We start from the raw sequence: 13026 nt of genomic DNA, 5'->3' as shown, positions 1-13026 counted from the left end.
AGTAAATGTTTAGTGAATTCAGTAAATTTTAAAGACTTCCAAAAAAAGATAGTGTTTTATTATTGTTTTTATGACTTTTGTGAATATTATTCCAAATAAATGAATCTATGAATGAATTTAACTGATACATGTTGTTTATTTAAAGATACACAATCGATACTGTAATTTTACAGTGTAACCTTATTGAACCCCCATCATCATGTGATACTTGATGAAATTGAATGTTTAATCTGAGACTGATTTGAACATATTCATTTGATATCGGTTGGTTCAGTTGATATGATTCTTGGACAGTAATGTCGAGGTCTTATGTGTCAAAGGTCTTTCGCAGGTTTGGTGTTCAGCGTCAGTGAGTTGTGTTTTGGTGATGCATTTATGGATTCACATGGTGTTTGATTATTCTATTTGGTTTGATTTTATTTTATGCATATTTGGTGGATTATTGAATTTGTTGTAAATAGATATTGAGGTGATTTTGCACTTTGAATTAGAACATTTGCCTGATATTTAATTTCATATAGATATATGTTTAAAAGCCGTTGATCACTCTTTGATATTAGCTGTGTCAGTATGTTATTTAAGTCTTGCAGGTTATATATCTACCTATGAATGTTTTTATTGGAGATTAAGCAAATATTGCTGAAAATCAAACATTTAAACTGCTTGTCAAGGAGCAAAATAAAAAAAAAATCCATAATCATTTTATTATATTGAGCTGCTCTGAATAAAAAAAAACATTTACACACCAAATAAAGGTTGATACCATAATTATTAATTTCCTTCATATTATTCTAAAATATAGATAACGTTTAAACACCCCTTCATTAGCGGAAACAATTAATGTTAATCCTGAATTAATTTTTTTTAAGTAGCAGTACCAAATAAAGTATAGTTACAAGCATTGCATAAATTTTGACAACTATAAATATAATTTCACTCTACATATGCACAATAATCAGTAAAAACATCACGTGACAAAGTACAAGGAAATAGTACTTAACAAAATATCGAGGCACAGTCTTATTGCTGCAGCAAAATACTTATGTTTTTAGTTGTGCGGTTGTTTTTTTGTTCGGTAAAGTTAACTTCGGTATAGTTTAATTCATTTTACTTTGAATCCCATGGACGTGCTATCTGCCATACCATTATATAAGAATGATACAAAGAAGACATATATCGTAGTCTGAGGTGAGTTACTTTATTTATCATTTTACTATTTAAATTTGGAATGTTTACAGATGATAGGGCCAAATCATAACGGGATTTTATGCCAGTCGAAGTAACTCTAGCTTTTTCATGAACAACTGTCCTTATTTATAGATTGATATTCAACCATCACCTGCTTATTGTGTTTATATCTTCCTGTCATTGGGTCCTATTTTGGCTCACTTGTTTCATAATTAAATGAAGGTCTTTGTTTTATACCCAATTGACTGTACAATGTATCATTTATCTCTCTCTCTCTCTCTCTCTCTCTCTCTCTCTCTCTCTCTCTCTCTCTCTCTCTCTCTCTCTCTCTCTCTCTCTCTCTCTCTTTCAAACTTAAATATCGGGCACCGGTAGGTATCTTGTAAATACAATTCTTCTGGTCAAATAACATGTATTTTGAGCTCTCTTTAACCATTTCAGCATACATCTAATCATCATTAGAAAGGATAAAATCCCTTGTGCTGTGCAAACTAACGGCTTAAAAAAATTACTTGAATTATCCCCGCCCTCCAAACACAAACACTTTTACAATTACATCTGAAAGGATCCGAAAAAGTTCACTTTTTCTTAATAGAGGCATTAAATTGATCGTTTAGAGTATACTTTTAATCCCTGACAAGAGGCACAGGGAACAAAGCGCCCAAGCCACACATTAATCGCTTAAATATAAGCAAAATTAATATGACAAAAATATAAGAGGCGGTATCTTGGCAAATTATCAAGAACACTTGCGCTTCACTGTGATTGGCTGAAACAAAAATAGAAACAAAACTTCATTAACTTCCTTGTTTTTGACAAAATATTTAAGATTTTAAATAAACGTATCTATCATAAGGTTCTACAAGTTTACGTATTCAGAAATTATTGAATACAACCGTAGGCTGGTTTGCTGTATTTTGACTGCCTAGAATTTTGAAAACTATGACTTTCATAGTTTTCAATAAAACAGGATGGGATTTGGAAAATACATAGGTTCACGTACAGATTTCGTCAAAAATCTTTCTAATATTAAGCTACAGATTTAAGCAGTACACTATTATACACCTTTCAGTGTGTAAAATGTTACTTCTGAGTAGGTATTGGCTTTGTATTTACTTTTCAAGATTTATATAAAGATAACCTAACCTTTGCCGATTTTTAAACAAGATGTTGAAACAATTGTTTTTTGAGTGTTAACGTTTCTGTGTAAAAAAAAAATATATATATGGTGTCACATTGATGAATTGTTCATAAAATTTTTTTTTCCTCATTTTCATAGAAAGGATATACTGTTTGGGAAATTCAAAAGTAAAAACATATAAATCACACAATATAATAATACTTATCGTTAAACAAAACATTTTTCACAGTAGGTTTAAAAAAATGCCTAAATTAAGTATCAAAATGCAAAAAAAAAAAAAAATATCGTAGAGAGAATACTAGTTGAAAAAGCTACACTTTTAAGAAATTATAAATTTTCATTACATGAAAAGTACTGGGAACTTATATGCGATATGCTAGATTGTACTTGTATTTATTTTTCTAGATTTATGAAACATATAGAAGTCTTTTTGTACGGTGTCCTGATAGGACCGTTGCAAAGGTATATAAGCGCGTTAGAAAAAACTCGCAAGTGCGTTTATGACTACACGCTAGCCCTCAAATGAAAACGCGATGGCGCGTTGTTAGAAACAACATTCAAGCGCATTAATATCGACGCGTTTTCATGTTAGCGCGCTAGCGCGTTGTCATTAATGCGCTTACGTGTTGTTTCGAACGCGCTAATACTATATTGCAAGGAATCTATTGGGACACCCTATCTTTGGCATGCATCATTGGCGTCGGAAGCAAATTGAAAGGGGGGGGGGGGCTAGGTTTAAAAAAAAATACAGCTTCTCAAACAAACCTGACAAGCAAAAAAAGGAACCAAAAAAAAAAGGAAATGTCAATTTCACAATCACGAAAATCCTTTTCGTGGGGGGGGGGGGGGGGGGGGGGGGGGGGGGGGGGGGGGGGGGGGGGTCCAACTTCAGTACCAAAAAAATTATTTCTAAACACTACCTTTTCCCCATTTTTCACCTATACTGCTACATGTCTGGAAAGTGGGGGGGGGGGGGGCTACACCTACGAAGCAATGTTCAATATCTATACGAAGTATATATTTGGAAAAAAAAGTGGGGCGGGTATGTCTATACTAAGTATATGTTTGGAAAAAATAGGGGGGCTAACCCCCCCCCCCCCCCCCTCCCCGGTTCCGACGCCTATGCATCGTAGATGTATTTAAATGTTGAATTAAAAGACACAGCAATAGGCTTTGATTTTTAAGAACAATTCTATGAAGGATTATTCTGTTTATCAAAAAAAAAAATACAAAGCTCTCATGTCACGTGTGGCTGAACCTTGGGGATGCTTATTACTCCTAGGCACCTGATAGAACGACTGATATTTCCTGAACTCCGTATTTTAAGCTTTCTGGAAAGATGTTTATTGATTGTATATTTTTTACAAAACTTCAGAAAAATATTGTACATATAAAATCATACAAAAATGATTCAAAATAATAAAAAAAGAAAAGGGGAATTGACAAGTCCATAGGATTTTCTTCCCTGAAAACATAAATTCTCAAAATTTGATCCGGAAATCACTTTTCTTTTCCCGAGTTGCTTTTTATGTATGTGACCGGTCAGCAGGGGATGTTCAGTCCTCCATGGCACCTGATGCTACCTGTGATGAAGGAAGTGGAGATAACGAACAGTATTCAATGACCCTTTATTCGATGATGAATTCTAAAAGTATAGCTCCTTTATTGGTGAACAATTCAAAATTTTAAACATGTAATCTGCCTTAAATACATTTATTGAAAGGTTTATTTACAACCATTTTAATCAATTAAGTGAAAAACCTTTAGTTATTTCTTATAATTTATAAATTTTTTGGGATGTACAAAGGGAAAAGTTATGTTTTTATACCACTCAACTACTTGAATTTTATTTATTGATAATACCTAAACGTCTGGTTGAATGTCGCAACAAGACTTTTCTTCATCTTATCATATACGCACAAGTTGTTGACTGATTTGAAAAAAAAAATATTGATAAAAATCCTGATTCTTTTCAAACAAAATGTGCAAATGTTAAAAAATCAAATTGAAAAAAATATTGTAAACACTAGATTTTTGTTTGAAAAAATTATTTTGGAAAGGATTACTGAAACAGACATGCCAATAAGTATTCTAAATTAAGAGACGCTTTTGAGAAAAAGCAAAAGTTTGCTTGTGAAGAACGACTCGTTAATTATACTGGGTCTCTTCCTTGTCAGAAAGGACCGATATTAAAATTTGAATTTCCAACGGATATAATCGATCTGTGTTTTCTCTGTGTATTTATATCCTTAACGTTGAATACTGAAGAATATATTTTTTTGTAAGGTTTAATAACATTTTTTTGTTCAAATAATGCATTTTTATGTGCATTGCTCAATTTGTGAAAAATTCAAAATCAAATAAGCAAATACAATTTATCATTAAGTCAAATGCTGACTGACATTTTTCATACTTAGTCTAATTGTTAGTCCATTATTTATACATTGAATTGTCCGGTCGGCAGGGGATGCTCACTCCTCCATTGCATCTGATCCCACCTCTGATGTTTGGGAGGTCCGTGTTTGCTCTGATCCTGCTTTGTATTGTTTTATGGACTTTGATATTGAATACTGTTCGTTATCTCCATTTCCTCCTCTTGGGGGTCTGAGTTTGTCCTCTACCTCATTTGTGGGTTGTGTTTTTTTTAATTAAAGGCTAAAATGTTTGTTATCTCTATATCTTATAAAAAGACCAAATGAAAAACAGTTGACCTTGACAAAAAAATCAGCTGAATCCCCCCTGAATTTGTATGGTTCTTGAAAGCTTTCGTTTTTAAATTCAGATATATCTGTTTTCGAAAGTTTTGACATGAGCATCAGCAAAGAGACAAAATTTGTCTGAATGGGCAACTGGTGCATTAAAATTGGAACCGTAAAAGATTGCTATTAATTTCGAAAATCAATAAAGCATTGTACTGTCATTTCAGAGTATTAACTGAAAGGAATCAAAGAATGGCTTCTGGACCAGACCCTGGCGGCCGTTCCAGGTTTGCTAAACTCGGAATGGCAATAAACGAAGAACTGACCAAGGCCTGTAGAGATGTCTTAGAAATGGAAGTACCCCCTGGGCTTGTCTACAATAAAGTGAAGTTATCATCGATTTATAAAAACATACGTCCTGAGCAAGAACGTCGTCTTATAGGCGCAAAAACTGATGGTTATAAAGAATTTGATATAACACTGTTATATACACTGATAAGAAACATATGTACAAAGATTCCTCGTCCAACAAAAGGTTGGGGTGGAAGCACGATGCCGTCAGTAGGAGAAATAACGATTGGCGATGACGTTGAGAGGATTAGGATGATACGAAATGACATGTTTGGACACATAAGCTCGGCTTCTACCTCAAAGACAGATTTTGATGACACATGGATAGTAATAACTGATATCTGCCAAAGGCTGCAAGCGTATACAAACAAAGACTATTTGTCTGGACTGAGTAATATTCAAAGTCAAGCCTTAGAAGAGGAGTACGAAACAACAGTCATAGAAAAACTTAGGGAAGATTTTAAGAATAACCAATCTCTAATGGAAAAGTTATCTTCTGTGGAAAAGGATTTGCAAGAATTGAAAAGAAAATCCGAAGACAAAGGTGACTATAATAAATACTGTCATTAAAATATTTACTACATACGATATATGGCAGAGACTAGTGTTTCTTTCTAACATCACAAATACATTTCTCTATATTAGTAATGTGGAATATGTTTCCTTAAGATTCTTGAAATTTGAACAAATGTTGGCTAAGCAAGAAAATCTCCATGATACCTACAAGACGTTAGTACTATAATGCAAACTATAATGATCGAATAATTACAAAAATGTCTGTCTTGTTATCGGGGATAGAGCCTAAACATTTTTTTTTAAATTTCATCTATTAGAGTTCTCGATGTACTCGAACTACCAAACTTAAGGCCTGCATATATATCATGGAGTTGTTACATGCCAGTGTTGAAACTGAGACGCGCTTTGAAGCCATTTTTTTCTAGGAGACCATGCTGTAATCGTAGAGGAAGATTTCCGCATATTTTCATATACCTGTTGTAAAACTTAGTCTACCACTAGATATAGAGTCAGACTTTCCACGTTGTAGGTCTTTCACTTCATATAATCTTTTTTTAACATGTGCAACATTCACTCTAGATAAATCTTATACTTGTAGTTGCATTCATCAAAAATCGTGGATGTTAACTTATCCCTGACAGCCATTTATCCGTTTCTCTTGTATATTTTTGAATGAACTAGGGTAAAAAAAGAGCAAATTTATCATGTTTGTAAGTTAACATTTTTTTCCAAAGTTAATTCAAATTTTAAGTATAATTGGCCGAGTAACTGCGTTTATGTCTATGTAAAACAATAGACCGATTAACTGCATTTCTTTCTATGTGAAACACTTAAATTACCGTAAGATATTTAAAAAAAATTACCTGCAACCCAATTTTATATTATTTTGTTTGCATTAGATAATAACCCCATACTCTTATTTTTTTTCTATTATATGGCATGAGAATCCTTTCCATCCATAGTTTTTATTTGTACTTCACCATAAACCACAACTTAAAGACAGTACATACATTCCTTTCTTTTTTCTGAATACTTAAAATTACAGACTTTCTTGTAGTAAATATATGTTGCATTCACAAAAAACAATGCAACAGTATTTTTCAATACTTAATTCAGATTAAGATGAGTTTAAGAGCACAATCTAAGTGGACAATTATACAGTTTTACAAAAAAAATACAATTTGATTTAACAATTTTTTATTTTCTGTTTTTATACTAATTATCTTTAAAAAAATATGTTTTTTTAGAAAACATTCTGGTGAAAGAGATTCTGGACAATTGGCGGGAAGACGATGTTGCCTTCATTCCTACACGAGCAAGTGAAGCGGTTCAAAAAAAGCTTAAAAGTCTGAACCTTATCACAGTGGTTGGAAATTCTGGGTCCGGAAAATCTGCAATAATTCAGCATATTGCACTTATTCTCAAAGAGCAGGGATGGAATGTCATACCGGTGGATAAGGTGGAAGAAATTAAAAAGATCTGTTCAACTGGAGTCTCAGAAAATCGTATATTATTTGTATTCAATGATCCTCTAGGTAAGGAGTCGTTAGATGAAATTTTGTATCACTCATTGAAAAGTTTAGAGAAAACGCTGGAGATTTGCTTGAAGAAGAATAAACTATTGATATCATGTAGAAGATGCGTCTTTTATGACAAGAGAATCAAGGGTAACTTATTGGATGATTCATCTGCAGTAGAGATTGATAACGAAAAAAATGGACTGACGATTGACGAGAAAAGAGCGATCTTAAATCAGTATTCACAGAATCTTCATTTATCCGAGGAAGTTTTTACCGAAATAATCAAAACCGAAGCTTATTTCCCATTGCTTTGTAAGCTTTATTCAAGGGAGGAGTACTACAAAGAAAAGGGGGTGGATTTCTTTAAAAATCCGTACAAATTTATTAAAAAGGAAATTGAAGTTTGGAAGAAAACAGACAAGAAAAGATTTTGCTCACTTATCTTGATAGTGGCTTTTAAAAACAATTTGAAAATCGATGCTATTGTAAAAAATGATATTTGTTTGATGAAATTTAAAGAAATTTTAGGTATGTGTGAGTTACAAGAAAACACACATATTTCAGTCATTCGTAGTACTCTACATGAATTGAAAGGATCCTATGCCAAACGTGTCGGAAATGCTTTCCAATTCTTTCACGACTTTATTATGGAGATAACGACTCTGGTGTTTGGTGTGGATTGTCCACAAGAGACAATACAATACGCAGACAGTGGTTTTCTGAGACGTCGGGTAAGGATAGAAGACGATACAGAAGAGAAAGATCGCGATCCCTTCACTGTTTACCTTCCTGAAGAGTACATTGATGATCTTGTGGACAAGTTTATCACTGACATGCAAACAGAAAACCTTGTAGATGTACTACTCAATCCATGTTTGAGGAAAGAGAGTGTGATCAATTCTTTCAAGGAAAAAGTGGATTCGGTTGAAAAACTTCTTGTAAAAATTAAGTGTGAAAAAGACATATCGGAATATCAAAGATCATTTGAAAGATCTTTTTTCACAAGACTTGATTTCCTTTATTCATTTGAAAGTGAAATATGCCCTTTAGTTGGTCTTATTGTATTTTGTCATTCTGACATTTCTTCATTTTTCATAAAAAGTATCCCTGAAACAAAGTTGAAAGAATATCCTATATTTACTGCTATATGTGCGAATGGAGATTTAAACCTACTTAATTCTCTCAGCGAAGAATATAAAAAAACAGCAATGATGGAAATATGGGATGACTCTTTACCAATTCATTTTGCTTCGGTTTTTCATAATTTTTTAATAATAAAAGAATTAGTAAGACTCGGTGCTGACGTAAACAAGTTTACACCTGATAACATGTGGACTCCGTTATTACTTGCTGCTGGAAATGATGAAAATCATTTCAAAGAGGCCGGAATCGACACAAAAACTGGAGAAAGACGTAATTATACAAGTATTTGCTTATTGAACAACGGTGCTAAAATCAAGTTATCTGATATTGAGAATAAAGACAGCCCTCTTTGTATGGCTTGTTATAGAGGACGTGATATCACGGTACAACTGTTACTAGACAACGGTGCCGACATCAAGTTATGTGATAACGATGGATTCAGTCCTCTTCATATAGCTTGTCAAAATGGACATGATAGCACGGTACAACTGTTACTGAACAACGGTGCCGACATCAATTTGTGCAACAAGAATGGAACCAGTCCTCTTTATATAGCTTGTCAAAATGGACATGATAGCATGGTACAACTGTTACTGAACAACGGTGCCGATATCAATTTATGTAACAAGAATGGAGTCAGTCCTCTTTATATAGCTTGTCAAAATGGACATGATAGCACGGTACAACTGTTACTGAACAACGCTGCCGATATCAATTTATGTAACAAGAATGGAGTCAGTCCTCTTTATATAGCTTGTGAATATGGACATGATAGCACAGTACAACTGTTACTGGACAATGGTGCCGACATCAATTTATGTGAAACTGATGGAACCAGTCCTCTTTATATAGCTTGTCAAAATGGACATGATAGCATGGTACAACTGTTACTTAACAACAGTGCCGACATCAATCTATGTAAAAAGAATGGAGTTACTCCTCTTTATATTGCTTGTCAAAATGGACATGATAGCACGGTACAACTGTTACTGAACAACGATGCCGACATTAATTTATGTGATAAAGATGGAAACAGTTCTCTTTGGATAGCTTGTGAAAACTCACATTGCAGCACCATCGAACTTCTATTAAATTCAGGTGCTGATGTAAATTTATGCAATAAAGGCAACCGCAGTCCGTTTTACATAGCATGTCTGAACGGTGATGACAGTATGGTTAAACTTTTATTGAACAAAGGTGCAGACATCAATTTATGTGACAATGAGGGAGCCAGTCCTCTCTATATAGCCTGTGTAAATGGACACTACAGCACGGTCGAATTATTATTATTAAGAACTGATACTTGCATTAATTTATGCAATAAAGACAATATGAGTCCACTGTTTATAGCATATTTATATGGTCATGACAGTATCGCTGAACTTTTACTACAATTTGGTGCTAAGTTTTTATTCTGAAGATGGATTAAATGGTTTCTCAATACCAAGTGCGTTCACATTATTTCTGAGAAATGGAGGAAAAATAAATTTAAGCTTTGATTAGAGCTTGCGAAAATGAGTAGGATACTATCATATAGAATTTTAAGCATTTATTTAAAAGAAAATTACATAAGAGGAAGAATACACATGCTGTATCTTTCATTTCAACATTCAGATATATCGACGACGTATTATCAATTACAAGTATCAATATTTATTTTCATTTATATGTCGACTTGCTATTTCCTAGTGAATCTGAAATCGAAAACACCACAAAATCGTTCTGTTACTTCTGTTTCATGTTCGAATGTTTTGAAAATCATATTATATTTTTTAATTACATTGTTAGCAAATATAACCTTTTATGAATGGGTTTTACACCAAGTGATAGACTGTTTTGTACTTAAATTGACAAAGGAACGTTACCTCTGTCCATCGACAAAAAAAAGCATTTCGAGTATGACCGATCAAAAGGGTATGTTTTCTTATTTTGGGCACCTGAGTCTTCTCCTGGAGTGCTTGGGATTAATGTTTTTTGTTTGGTTTACAGGTATTTATAGCTTTAAAAAAAATGTGTAGATTGATCTGTTTTCTTTTAGTTTTAGTGATTCCTTCAGTACTGTTAATCGCCAAATTTTCTGTGACATCTGGGGTTTTTTTTTAGATGGATACTTCGTATGTAAAAGCGAGATATGGTACTTTAAAGAAATTTTTCTAAAGTTTGTGTTACTGTTCATATTAAATAATGATGATTTTTTTTAAGAAAACACAAAAAAAGTTCTTTTGAATAAAAAGTATATGTATTTACAGTAATTTATTAAGCTTACTTATTTTTTAATATCATACGGCTTTCTTTATTTTATTTTACTACTGCTATTCGACACGTATTTTAGATTTCCCGTAGCAAAACATGGACATTGCCATTACATTCTAAATTTATTTATTCTATATTTATATCCTATAAACGTAAAATATAGAGGCCTCTTGGTAACATTTGATAAGACGAGTTATTTTTCTTTACACATTACCGTAAAACAATGGCAAAACATAGACATTATGGGAGGCGGGGGTATCATTTAGTGAGGTCATCGGTCACAGTACCTCTATTTTATCTGGGTGTAATTAAGGGCTTTATTTTAAAAATATCTTAACTCTTTACAGGCTTTATTTTAAAAATATCTTAACTTAACAGGCGACACTTTATTTTAAAAATATCTTAACTCTTTACAGGCGACACTTGAGTTCGATTGATTGATTGATTGTATATTGTTTAACGTCCCTCTTGAGAATTTTTCACTCATATGGAGACGTCACCAATGCCGGTGAAGGGCTTCAAATTTAGACCTATACTCGGCACTCAGGGCCATTGAGCAGTGAGGGTTCTTTATCGTGCCAACGCCTACCGTGACACGGGACCTACGTTTTTAAGGTCATATCCGAAAGACCCGTGACTTTCACTTCTAGTGCCGAGCGCTTGGCGAAGGAACAGTCACTACCTATGTTTACGTCTTAGGTATGACGCGGCGCCGCGATCGAGAATCGAACCCGGGCCTCCCGATCACGAAGCGAACGCTCTACCACTAGGCTACCGTGACCGGTCACTTGAGTTCGAAATGTTATGTCTACAACATACAGTAACTGTTATATTCTGTTGATTAATCGAAATTCGTTTGACCAATATTTTTTAATTGTTTAAAGATTATATGTTCGGGGGAGGTGGGGTGAGGGGGGGGTATATATCATATATTCCTTAATATGTACAGATCTTGACGGCATGTGTCTTTTAAGCCCCTGTATATCAATTCTTTGATGAAGGTTCGCAAAATTATACGAAATAATGAAACATGTCACAGATACATTTCTTTTTTTAAATACATGTTTTACATTTGTCGGTATATTATTGATTTCTTTTTGTCTTTTCTTTTTTGAAATTGAAAATATGTGTACATGTATTAATTTTGTATTAATATTGTTTGTTTGATTTCTTTTATAGTGCTTTTTTATTGTATGATATTTAGGATAATGCATTCCCTTTTGTCAAAAAAAGGAAGAATGAAGGAATGTTGAAAATATATATGTTGTGCAAAGTTGTTTTGTGAGCTAATCTAAAGTAACTTATCGACAATTACAGTACTAGTTACAATTAAATTCAAACTTTTGAAATTATGCAATAAATGTGGCATAAGTTAATGTGATACATGCGAATTTTGTTTTTGTTTGATATTGTGTATAGTACATGTAAATATATTTTCAAGGTCGTATTTTATGCAGTTTCATATTGTGTGTTTATGTGTCAGAAAATATAATCTGTCATTAAATGAAATGACTCATATTTTTTCCTACTGATTGCTAGACCATCATTTATACACTGCATTGTCGACGGATTTTTCCGTTTCTTTCCTGAACATTACAATAAGTACACGCCGGGTGTGACCAGTTTGCAGGGAATGCTTATTATTCAATGTCACCTGATCCCACTCCTGATGTTTTGGAGGTCAGTGTTTGCTCTGATATTATTTTGTAACTTTTAATGGACTTTTTTTATTGCTTTTAAAAATTTGTGTGGATTGATCTTTTTTTTTTCTTTTAAAATTTTAGTGATTACTGCAGTACTATTAATCGCCAAATTTTCTGTGACAAATGTGTTTTTTAGATGGAAACTTCGGGATTTAAAGGCGAGATAGAGATATTGTACTTTAAAGAAATTTTCGTGTTATTTTTCATATTTAATAATAATACTTTTATACGCAAGAATCTTTATTTATTGTAAGAAAACATTAAAAAGTTCTTTTGAATAAAAAGTATGCTTTTTTACAGTATTTTTTTTTTTTGCTTGATTACACTTTAATGTCATGTGACTTTCTTTTTTTTTTTATTGTACTACTGCTGTTTAAAGGTTTAAGTTATCAATAAAATTCAGTCTAATAAACCGTCTTGTTTCAAGAGAGCAAAGTCTTGCGCTACAAAAAGCTTTTAGTTCTTGTTAGCATCAAGGGAGCAGTCTGTTATTTGATATAAAGCTTAAACAT

General features: G+C 33.0%; 1 protein-coding gene across 2 annotated transcripts; it reads left to right on the top strand.

The window, feature by feature from the left end:
• Window positions 1-1007: 1007 nt before the first annotated feature.
• On the top strand, window positions 1008-12209 carry LOC134257209 (uncharacterized). Of its 2 annotated transcripts, none has more exons than XM_062739852.1 (3): window positions 1008-1188; window positions 5256-5923; window positions 7143-12209. In XM_062739852.1, exons 2-3 carry the CDS (start codon window positions 5281-5283, stop codon window positions 9974-9976), a joined length of 3477 nt encoding a protein of 1158 aa, XP_062595836.1. In that variant the 5' UTR covers window positions 1008-1188; window positions 5256-5280; the 3' UTR covers window positions 9977-12209. The 2 variants fall into 2 exon arrangements, with proteins under 2 accessions (XP_062595836.1, XP_062595837.1); XM_062739853.1 differs by having other exon boundaries at window positions 1008-1192.
• The last annotated feature ends 817 nt before the right edge of the window (window positions 12210-13026 follow it).

Source organism: Saccostrea cucullata, unplaced genomic scaffold (genome assembly GCF_032062105.1).
Source record: "Saccostrea cucullata isolate Sc308-1 unplaced genomic scaffold, CSIRO_AGI_Scuc_v1 ctg14637, whole genome shotgun sequence".
Classification (NCBI taxonomy): domain Eukaryota; kingdom Metazoa; phylum Mollusca; class Bivalvia; order Ostreida; family Ostreidae; genus Saccostrea; species Saccostrea cuccullata.
Note: the sequence above shows the minus strand (reverse complement) of the source record. Positions and strands in the feature narration are given on the sequence as shown.

Bases quoted from the DNA above. Each gene is read 5' to 3' on its own strand.
- LOC134257209 (XM_062739852.1), top strand. From the start codon at position 5,281: ATGGCTTCTGGACCAGACCCTGGCGGCCGTTCCAGGTTTGCTAAACTC. The intron at 5,924-7,142 runs GTGACTATAATA...ATGTTTTTTTAG, and splicing joins AAGAAAATCCGAAGACAAAG to AAAACATTCTGGTGAAAGAG.